The 24,043-nt window shown below is 36.8% G+C and overlaps 1 protein-coding gene across 3 annotated transcripts in view; it reads left to right on the plus strand.

The window, feature by feature from the left end:
* The window catches only part of ZFPM2 (zinc finger protein, FOG family member 2), a 304,685-nt gene that overhangs the window by 47,023 nt on the left and 233,619 nt on the right, over positions 1-24,043 (plus strand). Inside the window, exon 2 of one of the 3 annotated variants that reach the window (XM_031591121.2) lies at positions 13,232-13,390. The exons of the other annotated variants lie outside the window; for them this stretch is intronic. Within the exon in view, the coding sequence (XP_031446981.2) occupies positions 13,232-13,390 (159 nt within the window). The remainder of the gene's footprint in view (positions 1-13,231; positions 13,391-24,043) is intronic. 3 annotated transcript variants of the gene reach the window in all.

Below are 24,043 nucleotides of genomic sequence, written 5' to 3' on the forward strand. Positions count from 1 at the left end.
CAGAAAACAAACTGTGCACTAATGTTCCTTTACTGTTGGGCTGTGGACTCTCTGGCTGGGGTTTCATTGTCCTGGAGGGACACTGCTTATGTCTGTTCTGTGGCTCGTGGCCACAGTCTGCATTTTATTCCACCTGACTTTTCTCAGATTATTTGGTTTCTGTTAAAAATATGCACAATTCATTTCTGTTACAGTCTCTGATCTAAAGATTTAGCTCTAATTTGAAACCCTTCAGTTTTGTTCTTCATATTGATAAACTCCATTATGGGATTAAAATTACTGAATGAATCCCCTGCAGTTATTTCAAATTCAAAGTTCTAATAACACAAGTAACTAATTACGGAGTTCTGTATCTCTTACATACTATTAAGTACTATTATTACATTTCTGAAATAACAAGATCCTCATACGCTAGACAAAGAGAATCAAATTTGATGTAGCTTTTTCCCAACATTTGAACTTTCTTTTGGTGTTACTTCAGAACTAGTGGTTACTTTAAGCATGGTTGGTTTTTTTTTTTGTTTGTTTGTTTGTTTCCTGTGTGTTATATATATTATCTGTTGTGTTTTTAAGTTTTTTCTTTAATTACATCATTGAGTTATAGATCATTTTAGGTGTGCTTACTTCTTTACCGAGGTCTAACCCAATTTGGCAGTGAATTCTACATACAAGCTCTTTAGCTTTGATTGTGTATTAGAGATTGAATTTGGGCTGTCTTTCAGGGGCTCCTTCTACAGCATTCTCTGTTTTGCTTCTACTGAAAAAGACTGGGGAAAAAGCAATAATTTGAAGATACAACCTGTGAGGGAAGTCATGACTTCGTTGCTGATTTCTGGGGCTTTCTGATTTTTGGACCCTTTATTCTGCTTTTTTGATTTAATTACATGATGATGTACAAATGATGAGAGAGACTTTTCCATCCGAGGAAACACAGCTATAAACAAAAGGCAAACAAGGAATAATCTTTGGCTACATACAAAAATAGAAGATATTAAACAGAAGAAGAAAAGACCCTTCATTTTCCATAGCAGTATAGGGTGGCTGTGCTTTATGGGAAAAATGTGAGTATTTTGTCTTAAAATTGAGGATGTAAAATTGCAGTGAGTAATGAGTATGTATTCCTCTGATCCCTTAATGTACTTGATGTGAGGTTCCTCTTTCATCGTAGCGAACATGCTGGCCATTAAATACGCTGCAGCAGCATCATTAGTGGCTTCAAAGTGCTCCTACTTGCATCACATTTTTCTCTCTAGCAGGTGAGGGAGGACAGTGATTAGCAAATACCAGCACCTGCCGCTCACTCCTCAGGAGATGGACGGAGAGGTACTGCAGGGAACGAGGGCCTGGACTCTCTTGCAGTCGGAGGCACAGAGTGAACTTCTGCGTCCTTCATTGCTCTGCAAAGCTTTGTGATCTGAAGAGGGCTCGGGCGTGTGTAAGGGAAAATTGGCCCTATTCAGGGTATGGTGCTTTGCCATAGACTTGTAGGCTATAGAGGAAGGAAGGCTTTCTTAGTCTTTCAGGCAGTCTGTTACACGCTCGAGATCCCGACGGTCAGAGTAGACACAAAAAGAAGCTTCTGCTGCTTTACTAATATTACAGTTCACTACGTCTGAAGGGAAGGATTTGCTGTTGCACCCTTTGTTTTCATATGTTTTATCTGCAGGGAAAATGTAAAAGAAGGGAGTTCTGCTTTATTGAAGAAAAAAATTATTGAAATGAGTTACTTTTAGAAAACAGTGTATTTTTTTGTTGCATTTGTTTCTTTAAAAAAGGTTCTAAATATCTACATATCATATTTCCTTATGCCTTTACCTGAATAGGTTAAAAAAAAAAGGCTTTAATCATACAGAAATTATCAATTTTTTTTAATTTTTATAATGTGGATAGGCATAAATTTAGTGAAAGACAGAATTAAGAAGCCATCTTCTTACATAAACTGCTTTTCCTCATGTTGTCCCTCTCTTTTTTTTTTTTAACACTGAAAATTTAAACGTTATTTTCATACATATTTATTTAACTATAGTAATCGGCTTGAGCTGGATAACATTTGCATTAATGTTAGCCACATATTGCTGGGCAAATTACATTTCCGATATTTTAGAGTAGCTTGCCAGTAGTTTCAAGAATTGTTTTGTAAAAGTTAGCAGATACAAATCATACAGAAATAAATGATGGGTTTAGAAACAACAAAATATAGCATAATCCAGGGAAAAATGCTGCAGGGAGAATATTTCTGCGTAAGCAGACAGGGAATAATTCCTTGTTCACTCTGTCACATTTAAGAAAACTACTGATAAACAACCATTGCAAAATTACTCCTAATGTAGGAGGTTATCTACAGCCATCATAGATCTAGCTCTGAAAACTTTGTGCCCAGCCTCCTGTTTGCTTTGCAGGCTTCAGCTTATCGTTCTGTTCAGGAAAAGTGGTGCACTGTGATTCTCTGCTGCTTCTGTGTTGTTGCTGAGATTTTAGCAGGGTCTTGAGTCAGGGTACTCATCCTGTCACTTCTGTTGTTCTCTTCCTCCTCTCACACAACCAGAAATACATGGAACAGCATCTGTTGTGGAGCCTTCACTTTGATGCTGTTACGACAGTAGGTAGAATTAAGACAGTTAAGATTAAATGCCTTCCTCTGCTAAGAAAACTTCCTCTTCTTTCTTCTTATGTAGGACAAGATGTCTCTAAAAACTTGATCCTCCTGATTTCTTTTGCTGTGATATGTGGCATACATGCACATGAAATCTTGTCAGGCCAAGATGCCAGCTTGTAGCGATGAGCACTTACAGAGAAGAGTCCAATGTCAATCTTGAAGGTCATAAGTGCTGCTGATTTAGTTAGTAAATGAGTGATCAAAATGGGGCAGTAGGAGGAGGAATAGGCTTCCAACAAATTGTGGGTGTACATTAAGAGATGTGTTGTGAGTGTAACTGTTTTGTAATTGTTATCACCTGCTAATAGTTCCCAAAATTTGGTTTGAATCAACATCTTCAATCTTCTTCCCACAGGAAAGATTTTTGCAATGACTTTTTCTCCAGTTTTTAGTGAATATTTCTGTTTTCTTGCTCTCTAGCTGTAGTATAATATTTATTAATAAATAAATAAAAATGAAAAAAACCCCATAGTAAATAGTCAAGACTGGTGGAAAGAAATATGTGATAAAGAGCTTACACAGCTTACTGTGTTCGTAGTCACTGAGTGTGTGTGCTCTTTGATTCTCACTTAAGTGCTCACCTTTCAATGTTGAGGCCTTGACTGTGAAGTAGTGGGAAGCTTTCATACCTGAGCTACAGGTACACAGTACAGAAAAGTCATTTCAGTTTCACTGTGAGCTAAACTCTTACCAAGAATTGACTTTGCTGAATTTGCTTCTCTGACACCTTGCCCTCATTCTGCTCACAATCCAAAGCCAGGTGCATTAACAGTACATGGTAAAAACCACTAGTTTTTTAGCTATTAAGATAGGCATTGCCAATTTATCTTATTTACTCTTCATGGATTAAATAAAAGTAGACACAGGGTATTTATCTAAGTGCACAAATATAACAAAGTCTTCATTACCTGTTGTCTCAAGATTTTCTGTTAAATCTATCAGGAATCATGGAATTCATGAAAGGACTGAGGTGGGCTGTGGATCTGCCTTAGGTGAAGGATCGCTGGAAGCAAAGGTCTGGCTTCTCAAGGGCATAAGAAGTGTGCAGGAAGTCCTGCACAAAGCATATCAAAAATGTGTAAGATGGAGGCCCACCACTTGCAGAGAGATTCAGTACCTGCATATCTAGGCATTGTGAAACGTGCACAGTTTCAGATCTAATTGGCTATTTTATTCATAGAGTTAGAAAGGAAAATAGTGGCTGAACCAGAGTCAGTGACTGCACCAAGGGTAATTAATGATGCAAAAGGCTATCCTCTTCTCTGTTCTTCTCAGTATTTCAGTTACTGAATTTTTCTGAGCACAAAACCAAATATATTATTTGCATTACTTTTCCAAATTATGTGAATACATAATTATTACTAAAAGCAAAATAATTAAAACAAACAAACAAAACACCAAACTTCCCAAGATAGAATTTCTGCTAGGTGTTTTTTTTTCTTCTTTTTTTTTTAAAAGACAGAACATTGTTGCTAATTCTAGAAGGCCTGCCAATTCATTCTGTACTGAAACACTGCAGGTTTTCTTTCAGTACAGTTACATGCGCTCAGTATCCCTGCTGCTACCAGCTTTGAGATCGCACTGCCCATGTGAAGCTGCTATTACATATTCCAATGGCCATTATTCCGTGCAGTTGAAGTTCCAGAATGAAACTACAGCTATTAAGTCTTCTTTGCTGTCACTGTCTGCATTTAGTTTTGAACAAACAGGTAGTTCATATGGCATTTAGAGACATACCTGGAAAAATCCCTACGTTGATTGTTCTATAATAAGGCGACACTTCGATGCCTGCAAGTGGGAAGGTTTGAAGAGGGGAAGGTACTGTAAGTGTCTTTCATAACGCTTGTATTGCAAAACAGTTTCTGTTCTTTGGCAAAACATGATACTCTTCAGTTGGTAAATTAGTGTGATCATATGGTTAGCTCTGCCTGTATTACATTTTGTGTAACAACAGTACTATGCACCACTTACTGTTTCTTCATATTCCCTCTCTGCCTATTTTGATGTAAATTGATAAACCTACAGGGTTCATCTCCAGGATGAGTATCTCTTTCCCGGCTCCTGTGAGCCAAACAAAACTTGCAAAAAAAATCCCAGAACAGAAAAAAACAAACTCTAGATAGTTCTCTCGTGTAACTGGTGATAGGACTAGAGGGAATGGTTTCAAGCTTCGCCAGGGAAGATTCAGGCTGGATATTAGGAAATACTACTTCTCTGAAAGGGTGGTCAGGCACTGGAATGGGCTGCCCAGGGAGGTGGTGGAGTCACCGACCCTGGAGGTGTTCAAAGAACGTTTGGATGTTGTGTTGAGGGATATGGTTTAATGAGAACCATTGGTGACAGGTGGATGGTTGGACTGGATGATCTTATAGGTCTTTTCCAACCTTAGTGATTCTGTGATTCTGTGATTCTGTGATTCTGTAAATGCCCCTGTGTTTCCACATGAGCCCGAGCTTAGAAACTCAGCTCTGTCATTTAATTGCAAGAATCTTATAATGTATTTTCCATGCACAAGGGTTTGTTTGTTTTTTTTTTTCCTGTGCAGTTGAAATGCTGGCATTCATAGTGCACATGCATGCAACTTTTTGAAATGACGTCTCTGTAAACGTGTTCTGTATGTGTCACTATTTCAGCCTTTCCCTTTTATTGATTAGAAATGTTCTGGTGTAGCTCTAAAAAGCAAAGTGATTATAGGCACTTGTCAGTTTTGTTGTGGACTCTTGGATAATGCTAAGAGAAAAAAAGATGAGCATAAATGAAAGTGAAGTTCCAAATTACTGGAACATTTAAAGGTCTTTGAAAAGTTTATACACAAGCACAGTTAATGCTGTCATGCACTGAAGTGCCAAAAGACCAAACAGTGAAGAATATTAATCTACTTTTATAAAATCAAAGGGTTCATATTTTTTCCTGTAAAGAAATAATTTGAATAAAATTTGACCCTTTCTACAATAGTCTGTGGGTCAAATTGAACCTACTATTAAAATTCTCTAATATCTTTCTTGTATTAGCATTTCAAAACTCAATTTAAATATTCACAGAGCTCTTTTTTTAATAAACTTAACAAAATTCAGGTAATTTCCTTCAACTTTCTTGATTGAAGGGAGGCAGTAGGTGCAGATATAAAAAAGATGTACAGCTACGAGCGAAACCTGAAATCAATTATATATAAGAAATAACATAACACATGGAAAGAAATTAATCAAAAGGAAAAATTTCTACTATATGATTTTCTTGGTCTGCTACCTGCAGGCAAGGAACGTAAATGAAAAAAAAAAAAACCAGCATTCTTCTTATAGATAAGGGGAAAATTAATAAAAATGTTTCCTTCTCGCCAGATCCCCTGATGCAACTTATGTTAAAAGTGAGTGTCTGCAGGAAGAACTTGTGCATTAAAAAAAAAACAAAAAAACAAAAAAAACAACTTTTTTTTTTTCTTTTTACCACAGAAATATACTTCATTCTTGCTGTTAAGCTCAATTACATCAGGTCGATGTGAATTTATACTGTCCAAAGAGCAGCTCTTTTCCATTCCTTTTTCTATTAAATCCATCGTTAAATCATGCTCATAAAGTTTCTACCAGTGTGAAGGTGAGAAATGGTTCATTCTGCTAGGATGCCACAATTAAAATGTAATGAACAGTTCACAAATTGATGCAATCTTCCAATCTGGAAAAAACTTTTGAAGTTCAGCCAATTTACATAACAGACTGGAGAGGTTCATCATGCACAGGTAGAGGTGCCTCTCTTGAGGATGGCTCAAAAAATGTGACTTGAATTACCAGCATAACTTAGTTAAGTTAAATAGAGAACTCGGTAAAGAGAGAAGCATTTATGTAAAGGTGGGAGTGGTTTGACAAGTATTTGCTTTCTTAAGATATATATTTACATTTTTTTTCTAAACTGATCTGCCAGTTTGTTCTTCAGTCACCTACTGCCAACAGTATGCTTGTATTTTAAACTATTCCTGCAGCAGTCAGTTTGTCAAGTTGAGGTATTGCCATGTAACATTGAACAGAAGTGTGTTTAGACACCTCTCTTGGCCCTTTCAATTTTCCTGAAATTACATAAGGAAAATATTTTCAGTTCTCACAGGAAAGAAGGGAGAGGTGGTAGTTTTTACAATGAAAATGGGGAATGCTGTCAACTGAAAGCCACGAGTGGACAGTCATGGAGTCATGTAGCAGGGGCAGGGAGGGGGCAACTAGTACAGCAGGAAAACTTTTATCATCATTTTATTGCCTTTTATTACTTTATCTGGAGAATTGTTGTGTGCATCCATTTCTACAATTCATCTCTGTACCTACCACTGGAGTTTCTCCTTCTGAAAATCTCAGTGACTGGATGTATCTGGCAGTCCTACTGGAAGTGTGTTGTGGTTACATCACCACATATTCTTCTCCCTTATTTTATCGGCCCGTCTTCACTGTGGGTCTGAAATATTTGAGCCTGTACTAAAAGAATCGTGTTGAATGCAAGAGAAAGGCGGCTTCCCAGAGCGGAGCTTGGGAGGACATTTTGGGTTATTATAGAAATTTCTTCCTCAAAAGAAGCTGTTCGATTGTTTCTGTTGCTGTTGGGTTTGTTCAGGTTGCTGATAATCTTGTCTCTAGGATGTTCTGAAAGTACAATGGTAGAAAAGAACTCTACTGAGTTAACTAAAGCCTGAGAATGAAGCGGAGAAGCCCTGTGTGGAAATACGAACTTCCGTGAAATGTCAGTCTTGCCGCCATATTTTAAATGGAATAAATAGAACCCTCTTTATTCTCAGTGTTCCTGATTTTTTTTTTTTTCTAATGATCCTTACTTGTCTTCAGCATACAGATCGGTATGAAGTGTTTGCCTTATCGTTTTCGTATGTCGCTGTTTGTTTCTTGTAGAAAGAGGAAACAAATGGATTGATTTTTCTGCAGCTTTGCCCTCTGTAGTCATAGAGCACTGCATACCTGGGTGTTACAGTAAGCTGAGAATCATCTGCGTGTGGCAGCATGTTTTCCTAGGAAATACTGGATGGATTGCATAGAACATGCAAAATGCATGATGTCGATCCAGTGAATTTCAAGCCTCTCTGATTTATCAGAGTTGTTATTATTTAATGCTACTACTACTAATTACCCTCATTAACCTCTCCCCAGCCACTCACTGTCAAGTATTGTAGGCTTTCTGAAGCATTCTTAATTTGTTAAGAGCACTGATTTGTGTTGCTGCTCTGGGAGCACAGGAGAATTCTAGTAGGTGGGAAGGAAGCTAACCACTTAACATTTTCATGAGATAATTATTCCAATGAAATTTTCCCACAGTAGGGTACAAGCATTTTAAGCACAAAGCACTGAATAGGAAAGCATGTGCTTAATTTGAGCATGCATTTAAGTGGTTTCACTTATGGAGAATTCTGATGAATTCAACTATGAGAAATGATTACAGAACTTCCCTAGTTTAGTGCTATTGAATTTCAATTATTTTGTTAGGGTTAGAGTACCATAAAACTGAAGTTCTGCACTGCTGTGTGAGGACTAACATCCTCAGCCAGTCTGAAGCTCAAATTTGTCTTCGGAGGAATTATTATTGTAGCAAAATGTTCTTTTGTTAGGTGAATGTAAACTCTTTTTTGGTGCTCCGTTCTCACATTTTTCCCTGTTATTAAAATGCTTACAGTGTTGTTTTTTGTATTGTTTTGTTTTTGTTAAATGTGGCTCATCCTTCTAAGTGTTGAGGTAGCATCTGTTTTCTGTTGTGTTAAGATTGCCACACAGCTAGCTATTTTTCTGCATTCATAAATATATGTTTACATCTGTATGATTATTTAAGAAGGATTTTTGTAGGTGTTTAATACATTAATAATCCTAAAAATTATGTGCTTGAGCATCGGCAAATCTGCTACAAATTAGGGAGCTGCCGTTCAGATTTCCCCACACTGCGCTGCCAAGTGGCCTCAATCAGAAGTAATTTTCTCCATGAAGGCACATGCAGTTCTCTCGTCAGCCTCTCTGCAGTAGATATTGTTATTTGTATCAAATTATATGTGATGATTTCTTCAAGCAGACTACTGTGCTCCCTAAGCCATACGTGTTTCTACCACATTCATTCCTACATTGCTGCCTCTAATTGTACAGTTTTCTGCTGCCTCTTGTTCATCGGTTGTATTTGGGGGAAAAAAAAATACTGTCACAGAAATAAATATTAATAAAATAGTATAAATACCAAAGAAAGAAATGAATGACTAAACCCCTCAGGATCTCCAGTGTTGTATACAATACATGTGGTTGCTTGTTTCATAAAGGAACAGTTTTCTCACGATTTCTTAAGACATACAGAATGAAGTAGAGGAAACTTCATTTGCCTTCAGAAGCCCTGTATGGGATTAGAAATGAAGCTTTTTATGCAGTGCCTTTGAAAATTCTTAAATGTTTATCATGTGTGTAGCTAATCTGAAGCATTTCAGATTCACCTCTCCTTACATAACATCTAATTCTTTGTCTAACCACTTGCAGGAGCAGAATCATCAAAATGAGAATAGAAGAAAAGCATTTTGATGATCTCTCTGCAATTAACTGCTCCCCTAAACTCTTACACCATCCCAGTTTGAAACTGTACTGTTTTATCTTAGAGCTATTGACTGTCAGATCATTGTGACACTCAGATGTATTTCAGTGGCAGTAATTATTTGGATTTGCATTGCTCTGTCATCATGGCAGTGTTTTGTTGTAGTGTCAGACTTAATCAGCATTTTTCAGCAGAACAGGGATGATACCTTTAACATGTTCTAGCTTAAATTAAAGCAGATATAGTACATGTGTGCTTAATAGGTGCTTAATAATGCAGTCAGTATAAGTAATGGATATAAAAGTATTAAGTTAAATCAACAATTTAAAAGAAATACGGAAGGTAAAGTACTGCACTAAAGTAACTGATCAAGCTGTATTTGGGAGGTAGTAGACCAACACTATAACAACTGGACAGAAACCAACAGTATCAGAGGAAACAGCTGAAAAAGAAGCCGGTATTTTTAAAAGCTTTTTTATTTTCCTATATAACTCTGTATTTTTAAATATTTTGTGTCAGTCAAGAAGTTGAGCAGGCACTGCATAGATTGTCCTCTAGAGAAAAGTGTTAGTAACTTTGAAAACTCACTTTTATGTTTTTGAACCAGAGAAGAAGTTGATGCCTTGGGTGATTTGCTGTACAGATAGCAGGCAGATCCTGATTGAAACACACGGCCAAATTAGGTAGACATAAGCTTGCAAACTTTGTATTTGCATTAGTCAGAAATATGTAGTTCCAGTAAATTTTTATTGTGAGATTCTGACTATTAATTTTTATTCAAATTTAGTGTCTGTTTATGTGCAAATAATTAGTTGGAATAGTCAAGAATGGAAAGTTTAATCTGTTTATATTGACTAGTAGATGGCTTTTGATTTTACTGTTTTCTTCAACCCATTTTTGTGTTTGAGTGATAATGATAACCACAGAAATCAGGCATAAATATTTCAGTTTACATGAAACTAACAACCAAGAAGTACTTAATTTTGCTATTATCCTTGTGGTCTAATCTTAATCATGTAGAATAATGGTTTTTCCTTCAGTTAGTTCCATAGAAGTCATCAGTTTATAGGTCTGAACATGAGCTGCGTGAATTTGGATGCTTACAAGATAGAAGGCAGCTCAGCAGGAATAAGACAGAGTGTGTGAATTAGACAAGGCAGCAGCAACATGAAACCTAGAAAAATATTTCTGCACTGATCCCTTGATTGCAGCAAGCCTTGCTGCTTTTCATAATGCAGCATCTGATGTCAGCTGCTGAGCAGCTCTTATGAAGAGCTCTGTATGATCGCTGCTCATACAGTACTGGGTAGACATCGTTGTTTGTGCACATGGGCTGCCATATGCAGAGTAAAACTTGGTATAGGTGGATGCATTCATCACATCTCATTGAGATCTGACAAAATCTACATTTGTGCTTGCAAATGCTAAAAGATTTAACATTAGAAAGTGTTAAATACCTATTCAAACCTATAATTTGGTTATAAGAGCATTTGCTAAGAATTTCTTTAGCCTTAGATTGGTTTAAAAAAACAAACTAGGCAAGTTTTTGAAGCTTTGAGTGGGTTTGTACTTTGTTCCCCTTTTGCTTTCTTAGAAACAATGTCAGTGGAAATTTTAAGATGTGTGTTTCCATGCAAATGAAAGCACACCCACTGGACTTCTGTCATAGTCTGGGTCAGTGAGCAGTTCTCAATTGTTAGCTTGCTGAATATGTCCGAGTGGCCTGAGCAAACAAACTGGTTTAATATCTGGGAACACACTGGAATGCCTTACACATGTGCCAACTGGATTGCTTGCACATACTTATTCTGACTTTCACAAAGCACTGATTGGAAAAAGTCAAATGACAAAGAACCAGTCTTTCAGGGGGAGGTCAGCTTTAACTGAAGTGTGAAGGTTGTGCTTTATAAACACAAAAATGAAACTTATATCTTTCCCCCATATTTATGTGAACAATTTTTGAAGGAATACACCTGGCAGAAATTGCCATTTCCCTAAAAGAGTTCAGTTGTTTGTTTCACTGTGTTTCTCATTTCCAGTTTACTTATATAGATGCTACTAGGAGTACACGCCAATAAATGGCTCAACATTGTCACATATTAATAAAATCATGAGATCTGGGAGGTATTTTTGATAGGTATTTGAGTAACCCTTATGCTTTCATTTCTGAGATGGAACTGGACACGTGAGGTGCCCAAACTGCCCATATTAAATGTGGTGCATTGCTCATGGCTCCTCCAGCGCGTGCTCCTGCTTCGTTCTCAGTTCCATACACTGTGACAGCCACTCTTCATTCCATGTGCATATTCAAGTGCCGGACTTTTTCCCAACATGCCTAGAAAGAGCAATTAACAGTAATGGATACTTTGACAGTGAGAATCTTTATTTCTTCAGCCATAATAAGAGCCCCTTATTCTAGGAGATATATTGTTGAATGATGGCTTGCATTGGTGAGTGTGAATCCACGTAAGTGGGTTCATTTGGTCAGATTCTCAGCTGGCATAAATAGTCATATTTCCGTGGAAGGTAGTAAGCTATATTAATTAATGGAATGCCAGCTGGGAATCTCAATCAATTTCAATAAAAGGTAACCATCATATTCCTCTGAAGCAAGAATTGCACAACATAGTCTAAAGTGAATTTTGCTGTTTTAATAAATGTAGGTAGTCCCTGGTTAATAATAAATTACATAAAATTAGAGTGTAGTCAATGTTTGATTTCTTTTAAAAATTTATCCCTCCTTTTTCATCAAGTGCAACAGAATCATTTATGTATTGTATCTCAGCATGATAGATTATATAGGAATAGTGTATTTAATACCGGAAAACTATCATATAAATACAAATTACATTTTTTTTCATTAGCCAGCTAGCTTTCATTTCAAGGAAGAAATACACAGTCAATTATAAATGAGGCCGTGCTTTCATTGGAGAGGGAAATAAGTAATTTTTTTTCAAGCCTCAACCACGTATAATGAAATCCCTCTTTTGAAATCCAGTCTTAAGATGGATTTTGAAACATACTGACATTTAATAAAATCTTAGTTAAATTAAAATATGTTCAATTATTTCAAATCTCTACTTAAATCTGTGGGTAAATTCTACACCTGCACGTGAGATGAATTTAGAAAATAGTTACTATTAACCAATGACTGTTAACTGCGTATAAGAAGGAAGAAATTCTGATTCTCGAAAACATTCTGGCTGGCAAGCAGGGCGTTACGTGTTACAGACCTGTCAGACATGGCTCTTCAGGAGGCTCTGTAGGAATGGGATGTCTCGGTAACTAGCAGAGTCTGAGACCTCGGGCTGCTGTGTCACATTGAGGCTCACGCTCTCCTCCTGGGGCTGCTGTGTGCCAGTGTTGCCCTTCAGTGTAGAGCAGCACACCGGGTGTTTCTGTAAAGTGAAATGCAGTGTTTGTCTGAGTCCTGCCCAGTGACTGGTAGTCTGTTACAGAGTGTTGCAAATGAATGTACACAGGGAATATGAAACTCTTTTTAAACTCCATCAGGTGCTCCTTGAAGGAAAACAGCTGAAGCTGAAGTTGATACTATCAATACCTTTGTATTAATTTGCTATCGTCAGTTCTGCTAACTCTGGAAGTGAAGCTTGTGAAGGGAGCCTATTAAGTACTGTAATTCAGCATCAAAAAACAATGACTTACAAACAACAAGAGAAGGCTCTTCACTGCTTACATGGTTTTACAAATGCAGCTTTGATTTCCATTGTTAAAACTGTCTGCTGTTAATACTGCAGCCTGATGAATAATGAAAAGAGAGATGTGCGAGCATTATTAATACATATTGTTAATAACACTTCGCATATTCTGATTTGAAGTCCTCACTTAGGAAAACAGTCACTCCTAATTTCAGTTCCCATTAACTATTATTTGGTCAATTCTCGTAAATGCTGAACCCAGCAAGTGGAAGGAAGAACTAGATAAAGACCACCAGTTCTAAGTTTGCTAAGGTTTTATTTCACGTTGTCCTTTTAGATGGTTTTGCCACAGTGTTCCTGATTCTTTTTAAAGGGCCCCTCGAGGATGCCATTGAGGATGAAGAAGAAGAGTGCCTGTCTGAGGAAAATGATACTGTCTCAAAAGAAGACTTTCCATTGGAGGAAAGCTTTTCTACAGAGTTTGAGCCTGAAAATCTGAGCTGTGAAGAAGTGGAATACTTTTGTAATAAAGGTAATCATTGTAGCCCACCTCTTGAGGGAATTCTGGCAGAACTGTGTCCAATTGGTCAAAAAGATTTTTTTGGTTTAAAATGTATGAAAAGACAGGAAAATAGTGACTTGTGGAGTTTAGCCTGCTAAGGGGTAAATATTTAAATGTGATGGAAGATTTACTTTGCAGGGAGGTGAATCGTCTCGCTTTTAATGTTTTCCTCCAAGAATGTTATTTTCTATGTATTTAACTGTAGAGAACAGGCCTCAGAAGTCACTTATTATCAGATATGAAGCAAGCAATGCAGCATGTCTGTTCGTTGCTCCTTTGCCTAGGAAACATTGCTAGAAAAACAGATTGTGCCTGTAGATTCTAGGATTAAAATAGAGCTTATTATAGAACTTATTATGCATGGTAGAAAAGTAGTGATTTGTGAAAGGATAACTTTTAAAGTTGCAGATGCCTTTTTGATGCATTAGTTACTTGCAAATTGTTGAAGATACTTGTATTTTAGCATAAGCCACACCGGCTTAGACTTACCCAACATTCAGTCTGCAAAGCTGTGCTGTTTCCAACTCAGCTGACAGAAAAAGCACACTGCCATGTACTCTTACATAGAACATTGTTTCAAACTTCTTCCTGCCAGATTTCCACTTGATTGCTTTGTTGTTTGTCTTCTGCAGGTAAGGATGCCTATCAAATAGCTGGAATTGTTGTGGTCATGTTCTTCTTAGTCACCCTCAGGCAATTGGATATCAATGGTTTCTCTGTATTTCCATTCTTTCCCAGATATTGACATACATTTTCTCATGATATGCTTAATATGCTCCTATATTTGTTTGTTTGTTTGTTTTTTAATACCTATTATTTTTGACTCTCATGGACAAAGTATAATTAATCTATTTGAAGAGTCATATTTGACTACTAGATATTAGTCCTTACTACAGTCTTTATAGTCTTTCATCTGCAGGGAAGATGTCATCACTTATTTTCTACATGTCCTCTAATGTAGTATACAAACTTCTGAAAAGATCTTGTACTTTTTGCACTAGTGGCTCCTGATACTCAGTAAGAAGAGATCCTGAGAATTAAAAGAGTTGAGTCCATAGTTTACTGTAGCTGCTACAAAGCTTACTCTAAAGTATGAGTGTCCAGGATATAAATAGAATTTATAAATAGAATGTATATGCTTTACAAACAGGGGAAGTTAAATGGCATAATAACAGATACCATTTTGCTTAGCTGAATAAGAGAACTATTCCTGTTACTGGCATTACTAGTTTAAATAACTATTTGCATAATCGTTATACCAACATCTCTTGAATTCCGTATATTAGCAGTGGAAGACTGAGCACTAACTCTCAGTTCATAACAATTTGGTTCAGTTATTTCTCTGTGCTGCTTGCTGTATTTTCAGAGGTTACTAGTGAAATTACTCTTGATTTAGGGTGGAATTCAGAAAAATGCATTCTTTCTTTCTTTCTTCATAGCAATCATTATTGCAAATTTGTGTTGAATTTCAAGTAATCTTTACAAGTATTCTTCAAATATTCTTTCCTTCAGTGAAGCTTTCAAGGAAAATGCTGAATCCATGGCATGGTATTGAACAAGATCAATATAGGGTGGGAATACACTTAAACCTGAATCTTAATTATCATATATTTTATTAAGGACATCTGTTGATTCTTCAGGCTGAATACCTTTTGATTGCCCAGCAGTTCTTTTTTCAAGTGTGTTGTAGTTATAAAAGAATCTTAAACCTATCCACTGCAACTGCTGCAGAAGAAAAGTTGAAAAGGAAATTTCTGAGGATGAAGGGGCACATAAAACCCCTAATCTACTTCCAGCTGAGGCAGCGTGACAGAAATTCCCACTTTGAAGTAAGTTGAAAATATCCCTGGAAAAGGATGGAATGGGAGATGAGAAATGTATTGTTTTTAATAATATGTCGGCTTCTGGTGAACGCCCTGCTTCTGCCGTGTCACGTCCGAATTACTGTTATTACGTGGCCATGTACGTTTTTTGGAGGACAAAATGCAAGTAGGCAAAACTGATCTGGAAAGAAAATAAATTTATGTTGTGTCCTTTCTTTGGTTCTTTTGTGGCTGTATTAAACAGTAAATATTAAGCATGAGACTAATTCTCATGACTCTTGTGATGATCTGGGAATCACTTATAAGCTTTCTTTTAATGCTTCAATATTGAAATTAAAAGCTGAAATAAGAAATCAACTTACTTTTCCAAAAAATAATTTTTCTTTAACTTCATCGGTAGTTTCTTCTTTCTAAAAACATTTTTTCTTTAACATTATGAGCAGCAACTTGAAAATGATAGTATTTATCTAATAGGTTAGAGTGGAGAGCAAACAAATGTATTTTAATTTCTTTTTTGAGTGCTGACTTCCTAACGTGTATTTCACTCTTTGATGGTATCAGCATCCTGTAAAACAGATACCTTCAAAGGAGGGAAAATAAATGTGGGTCTGGGTCTCCTCATGCTTCCTCCACAGAAAATAAAGGGATGTGCTTGGGAATCCTTTGTGCTGTCTCTGCATTCTCCTCTTGCTATTGTGGACCATTAACGATTTTAGAAATCAGGGATTTGTTCAGTGTTCATCAGTCCTGGCTCCCTGTTTCCATCCCCTGTGATTTCTTCATAGAGGGCGGATGAACTGAGGAGGATTCCTGCAGGAATCTGGAGATGTGGGCAACAAATGGCACCACTGCTGAGGAGGAGGTGTGTGCAAGGCTCACCATGGGATGTTTTTCATGCTTCCCCAGCTGTCTAAATGCAAGCATCGTCTGAGAACAAAGGTTTTTAACTGGAAAAACAGAGTACTGAAAGTAAAGATTTACCAAACTATCCATTCAGGTGAATGAAAGTAGATGTACAGATTCACAATATGATATTTTTGGCTTTCTGACTGAAGAGATTTTCTTGTTAAATTTGCCTGATCTTATTATAAGCAGAGAACAGTCTCTTATTGTCTCAATTGCAAACAACTAACCTTTATAAAGCCATACTTGTCATTCCCACCTTATTAATTTGGGTTTGTGAAATTGATTCAGCAGAATAGTTGCCAGAATTAGAAAGCAAAGGCAAAAGCTTCTGCAAAGTGTGAAGCAAATTAATCACACTGATTGAGCTACATGTCATTTTACAACTTCTCTGTTTTCAAAGTTAGGACTTCTGACTATTATTTTTCTCTTTTCCTTTTGTTAATTACTGGCTTTTATAGTAAGGAATCTGAAATATTCCACTGCCATCACCACTTTGGCAACCCCACAAAAAAACAGTTTGATTTGCTACATGTGAATAATTGTTCCTATATTTCTACACGTACATTCAAATATGAGGAAGTGTACAGTATTTAAGCATATAAATACTAAAAGCAAAAATGAACACTAACAACCTACTGTTTATCAGGTATAACTTTAAGCTTGAAGCAGTGAATTTTCATCCTTTTGGATCACATCGAAGAGTGAATATTTTAGAAGATGACGTTGTTTAAAACAGGATTTAGAATCTGATTTGTTTGCTATTTTGATGGCCTAAGAGAAAGAATATTTTTGAAAGACATGATAAAGTAGTCATGAGTAGTCATCGTGCACTTAGATTAGAAAGCTCCAGTGTTCTTACTCTTCGGAGTAGAAACTAAAAATGTAGTGGGACTTAGCACTGCTGAAGATGAATTGCATTTTGTCAGTGTGGGGCCTTTGAAAATTGCTGTTTATGCAGTGCTTACACTTCAGATAAAGAGGGTATCTGATGATGCTGCCCACACAAAGTCTGTATCATCCTGGAATCTCTGTTCCTGAAGATTTCTTTCTCTGCAGTGCCCAATAGTCGCTATCTAGAGTCAGAATCTGTATCAGATTAAGATCAGTTCAGATTAAAATCAGATCTAGAAGATGTATTGAATTAGCCTCAGGATGTGTACTATACTTAGGCAAAGATGCTCTAGATAAGGAGAGAGCAGCCTGTCTCCTGTGCAGAAGTGATAGACGAGATGATAGGCTCTTATAGCTAGGAATGGGAGAATGAGGTGATGCTAACAAAGAGAAGAGGAGTGAACTGGGTTCATGATAGGACTAATGAGAACAGAAGGGGAGACACAAGAAGGAAGTACAAACAGTAGAGCAGTACAAAAGGCAAGAAGTTAGAGATTGTGATACAAAAAGCATAGTACTAAATTGAGTTCCTTTGGACTGTGAAGTAGTTTATCAGTGGCTTTTTACTCTCAGATTGCTATCATCCTACCTAGGTACCCTCAGGTCAAATAAAAAACGTTCTCATCTGTTACTCTGTAAGTTTGCCATACTCATATTACTCACATAGTTATGACGCCTCTTCCTTTGTAAGCAGCAAAAACAATAGGAGCCCTGCCCACTTCTTAAGGGTGAGAACTGGATAAATAAATAACAATTCCTTCTGACAAATTACAATTCCTTAGCAGGAGTGTTCAGTGAGGGATTAACTTTCAAGGGAAAAGTTATCTTGAGCAGTGAGAGAGATCACTTGAGATTAGTAGATGGTTAAGTAGCTGTGTGTTCAGAGAAGGAATTCGGCAAGAGAAGAGAATGGAGGAAGGATTGTAACAGAAACAAAATCTGGGGCTGCTTTTGGGAGAAAGAAGCAAACAGCAGAATATACATAGGTTGCTCTGAAAGTAATGCCTCCTATTTATTTCCATGGAAACTACAGTGGATCAAAAGACCACAATAATACTGTGTGATAGAGCAAATTCTCAGTAACAAAATGCTATTTTTCAATATAGTCACCACCATTAGCTGTGCATTTTTGCCAGGGATGAAGAAGATGTTTCATGCTGTGCTCATAAAAATCTGTGCCAGCAGAGGTGATGAGGATGGACTGTTTCATGTTGCAGTGCTTGAAGGTTCTGTAGCACAAACTGATTTTGGTGACAACTCGGGGAATAAATAGGACTCTGAGTACTGAGTATGGACCTTCTGCTTTAATCTGATATTCTGTTTGGGATGGTGGGGATGAACTCAGGACCAGGTTTTCTGTGCATGCACAGTATTTTGTCACTGGATTGCCAGACCAATTTAGGCCTGGATGTTTTTACATTAAACCATGTGACCTGATTGTGCAGTCAGACTTGAGATTCGGGGAAACAGCTGCACTATGATCGCCATATAAGAAAAAGCAAGTTCAAAGTTCTTCTGTACATTAATCTTTCTTTTCGTACTTTGTGTGCACAAGCTATCATGCTAGCGTCTATAGCACTAGCCAAACTCTTAACATTCTAAAAATGGTTTCTGTCTGCCCCTATTTCCTTTGGACTTTGTTCGTATGCTTGTGTGCATCTGTGTAAATACTTCTTGTTATATCAGTCATGTAATGGCCTGCAATATGCTTCATATTTTCTGGCTCAGAAAGTGATTTACAACCTTTTTTTTTTTTTTTCCCCAGAAACCTTTTTAATCAATAACTTTTTTTTTTCCTTTTCAGTAATGGATTTCATGACAAATTTCTACCTCTTTTTCTATAGCAAGTGGAAGTAGGATCAGCATAAGGCAGCTATACTATAATCACTTTGAGCTCAATAAGGAGATCTTTACAGGCAACTTTGTTCTTATTTCTTAACGGGATTAAGAAGCTCAGCTCTTTAAATTCTTGCATATAACACTGACATTTCCAGGGTGTGTTTGGACCAGGGAGTTCAAAGAGAAGGAATAGAAAAGCCAATATGACATTGTTTTTTACCTTGCTGGAGGAGCTGTTTGTGCAAATCGCCTATAAGCTTATTGACCTGAATCTTTGACTCCTTGTTTTCTCTGGATTTGGCTGGAGTGTAGACACTGATAGAGCACTGATACAGGTGATTGCACAGCCCTCGGCTTTGCTTGGCACCAGAAACCCCCCCTCACTCCCCCAGCCCGTGTCTGACATTATCTTTTCCTATACTTCTTTTCTCCTGGAGCACATATTCCTTTATTTTTTATTTATTTATTTTAATTCATTACATTTTTTTAATGTAGACTGGCCAAGGAAATGAAAAGCATATTGATTATTTTTGGTAAGCAGAGATGAGAGAGGGCATGTGTGTGTGACGGTGTATTTTCATCTCCCAGGATAACGAGAATCAGTGCAATACCTCACAGTGCTCACTCCTTCCAAAAATACACATTACTTCTGACTGACTTGTGTGTGCTTGTGAACCTGTGTTTGCATTCTCATGTTCTTCAGAGTGAGGGTTCCTGTATGTTTGTCTATATCTCTATATCCACTGAAACGCCACATGTATTTTTTGCTTTTTTTTGGTCTTGTGCATCTTCTGTACTTTTTGGCAGATGCTGAATGTGAAAGAAAGGGATGGTGGGCTCTCTGATAATAACCTTCGAGATGCTAAATCGTAATTAGATTGGATTTTTACAGGATGAAAGGAATTCTTTCTCTTCTGAGCATCAAGATTTGCCTTGTGCTCTGCTTCTTGTACTGTCTCATTTTTTTTTCTGGTGGCTTTATCTCAGAGACTACCTCTTTTATTTTTGGAAGAGAAGTAAGATATCCCAAAAGTTTGGAGTTACTTTTTTCACCATTCACTTGAAAGCATGGAAAGGCGTTCAGAGTAGCATCTGCGAGATTGCCTATAGTATACTCTTTTCTGTTTACTGCTAACCCACGTATAAACCTCTAGGGCTGTTTTTCAACCCAATTGAAATCCATATCAGTATTAACATCAACTTTATTACGATAAAAATTTGGCCCAAGTTAGACAAACAAATTCTTCTTTTAACTGAGGAAAGAAATGATTGGTCATCAAGCAGAAATCTGCATCTGAAACCAGCAAGCTATATCTCAAGAAGAAAATAGATAGAACCAAATAGAAAACGTTATTTTAACTGTACAGAATTATAAAGTGAAACACTTAAACAGCTTACTCAACTTTAAGCAGTTTATCAAAGCAACTACAGCCTTTTCAGTCAGCATATTTTGGTTTTCTTAAGAACAATGGAATTGTGAATTCTATCGTGGCTGTGAGGAGAGGGATTATTTGGTTACAACGTAGTGTGATGTCCCCTTTCCGGAAAGTCACAAAACTTGAACTTCCATTGACTTAAATTAGAGCTCAAATTTGACAGAGTATGAATTGCATATTAATAGGGGTAATCTTCTTTAAAATATGAAATGAACAAACGACAGATTTCACCGCCTGTTCTTAGTTCATGTGCAGTATACATCTGTTACTAATTTTATTTATAATGAAGGTCCGTTTTGCCTTTTTCTTACAATATGGTGTTCTTGACGCAACATTTCTGAATACTTTTCAAACGTTCTTAGACATCCACTGAAAAATCATTGTATAGCCAGGTCTAAAAAGCAGAGCTGCTCACAGGATATGCGCTGTAAATGGGAAGTGGGGATGTCAGCAGTAATTCACCTCCTGTTGAATCAGAAAAAATAATGAAGCCAATTCTGCATTTATGATATCATTGGATAAATATTCTTTGGAGAAAATATTACTGGTAGATTCTAGGAAAGAAAGACTTAATGATCATTAGTAAATCCTTCTTCTTTGGTTTGACTTGTGGCAGGCTAGACTGCTTTTGAAACAATGTATGTATAATGCTCCATGTACGTAGAAATACAGCTGCAGTGGTTGGCTGTTTTTGAAGCACCTATAATACTAATTATTTCAAATAAAAACATTGAACTGCTTACACAAAGGCAAATTAAAATTTCGCTCTATAAAAATATGTACGTTGCTTATGGAACCATGTGTGTGGAAAACACATGATAAGATGAGATGTATACAATAATAAATTTCAGTGCATTTTATAAAATGAGAATTATTTAGCTGGATGAAGAATTCTTGTAGGAGACAATATTTCTTTAGCGGGGGAGGAGTAGATTTGTTAATTAAGTCAAAATATGAACTTCCCAAAGAGTCTTCAAATTTAGAAATTGAAACTTGCTGGAGTCTTTCTGAAATCGTTTCTGTATTCTGTTTCAGGGTGTTGTACAAGTTCATGGATTATGAATTTCATAATTTTTGAAAATTATACTAAGCAGCAGTCTTTGGGGCATCTAAGTGTCTTTAAAATTATGCTTTGCTGCTTTTCTAACCTAGTGTTTAGAGCTATGTGTGTTTGAGCCACAGGGTGGTATTTGAATACGTCTGAGTGTGTGTGTGGTTACAGTTTCAGTGGTGAAATACCAAGAAGATGGAGAACATTCTTTTTCCTTTTAAATCTCTGGAAATTTTTAGGTCATCCATTTGAGTGATACTCTTTTGTAGTACTGTTGCCACAGGAGCTGCTCCCTTAAAAATTAATATAAACATAAAATTAATCAGTAGGAAGAAAGTCTGAAAAACAATATGCAGGAACACTTCAATTTTCTGCAAGAAATACATCTGAATGAATGATCCTTGTCTTGAGAGGACTTCGAAAGCAAACAATGATGATGATGATGATGATGAGAACATGTCAAAACACTTAGAGAAATAGGAAGGTCAGGCTAAGCCTCGTTGAACTGCACAGCTGTGTCTTGTCCTGTGAGTAAAGTGCAGTAGCTGAAATGGTTTTAAATAATTGATGCTGTTTTTAAACTTAATCACAGTGCCGAGATGTCATTGTGTCAAGATGTCATTTTGCTAAAGTGAAAATTTTAATATGAATCAAAATAGTTTCCAAAGCATTCTTCCGGAGAGTTTGCAGCTTGCATGCATGTAGGTACTCACTGATATGACTCACATAGATGTTCACAGACCTTTTGTAAAATTTAGGATAAGATACTGTGCATTGTTTCTGATGTCTACTGTGAAAATTATTTCAAGTGTGCTTAGGGCAACTCAAAACGTACAGTTACTTCAAATGAGATTTACCCCAGGAGAAAATATGATTGTTCATCAGCACGACAGAAAACAGTGGTTCTTTGCAAAGAAGCAAAGTATCGAGATGATTAATATAAAACCTAAAATAAATTCAGTGCATTGACATATGTACAAGTGTCATTTTTTTCAGATATAGCAAATCGGTCATCTGTGGGCTAGATTTTGATCAAACTTACTGTATTTGTAGAGCACGGAGTCTCAGTTGAATTTGGTGCGTATTTCTGAGATGCATCAGACTAACTGATAGCAAAGTCTGATGCTGATAGCATCAGATTTCTTCTTCTCTCTCTCACTCACTTTTTCTCAGTTTCTCTCCTCCCTCCCTCTCTCAGTCTTTTTCACAAGGCTTGTGAAATAACACGCTTTCTCATGACACCACAGCTGCTATCGTTGTCTATGTTGTCCTCACACCAGATGCCAAGTACAACAAAATCGGGAAGCATCCCTCCCAACATATTTAATGCCTTTGTCTCAGAGCTATATTCCCATACCAAAAGCTTTCTTGAAGATTTTTTTCATGTTATTTACTTGTGTTTTATACCCAGTGTGATTTTATCTGCTGAAAACCTGCTTTGCCATCAAAATTAAACACCGCTGCTTGTTAAATATTTACACAGAAACCTTTAAAATAACTAATCCACAAGAAGGACAACCATGTCCTGTTAGATATCATTGGCAGTTTTTAAGAATAGTGTGTGCAGCCAAAAAAGTGAGTTTACTTTAAATGGACTAAGTACATTGCATTTGCACTTTAAATTGGATGTGGTTTGTTTCAAAGTTAGTTTCAAAGTAAGTGTTGTTTCTGAGATGTTCCTGGTGATGTTTCTCTGCGAACAGTGTGTTTCTGGGGATTCAAGAGCAGGATTATCAGAGTGTATAACCTCTGTATCTGCTCCTGGGTATGTACTGTGATAATGCAAATAGGAAAAGATGAAATCTCTATGCTTATTCATAATTTCTGAAGCTCAGCAGTCTACTTCATATGGAGTTTTGGAAATTTTCTGTAGGATCTGGAATTATTACCACTGTAGATCGTGGTAGGAAGGAGAAAAGGGTCTCTTCCTCTCTCCGGCTTTGTAAGCAGTTGCACTGATGCACATAAGGTCATATATCTTGATGAAATGAAGCCTAAAGCAAGTGAATCAAAAGTCTTTGATTCAACCCTGTTTTCCTTTTGGCAATACAAAATGCTGCAGGCTTCATAACTATTTATTTCTGAATTGATTTATTATAATTGAGAAGTGATTTTTCACTCTGAACAGCTGTATTAGGATGTTACCAATTTAAGTTTATATTTAAGCGACCAGGCAGAATGAGCACAAACAGAATTTCAAAGTTTTTAATGTTGTCTCACTCTAACATAAGCTGCACTGTGCTGTTTGTGACTGGTAGTCCTTCACCCAAAGCTATTTTGTCTGATGATAAAACCATGAGTGTATGAAGCTTGCACATTTTTCATCTCTTTTATGACCTTATCTTTTCCAAGCGGCTTCTGTGAAGGTATCCTAACTATAGGAAGCACCTGGCAAACATATATGATATCTATGCTGCGATAAGCAGTTGTGAACAAGAAAGTAGATCTGTCAGTTCTGAACTGTTCATTGTTAAAATACTTGGTTGATTTAGATGATTGCAAAATACATTATGGAGTGACTAACAGCTGCAGTTAACATTCCTAGTCAAAAAAGTTCAATAGTTATATCATACAAGAGCTTCTGTAAGAGCCTAATGTTGATAGGAAACACATGGATTAAAACAGCAGGATTGAGAATAAATGCTAACCCATGTAATTCTTTAAAATACTGCTATAA

This window comes from Phasianus colchicus, chromosome 3, assembly GCF_987193195.1.
Source record: "Phasianus colchicus chromosome 3, bPhaCol1.hap1.1, whole genome shotgun sequence".
Lineage (NCBI taxonomy): Eukaryota > Metazoa > Chordata > Aves > Galliformes > Phasianidae > Phasianus > Phasianus colchicus.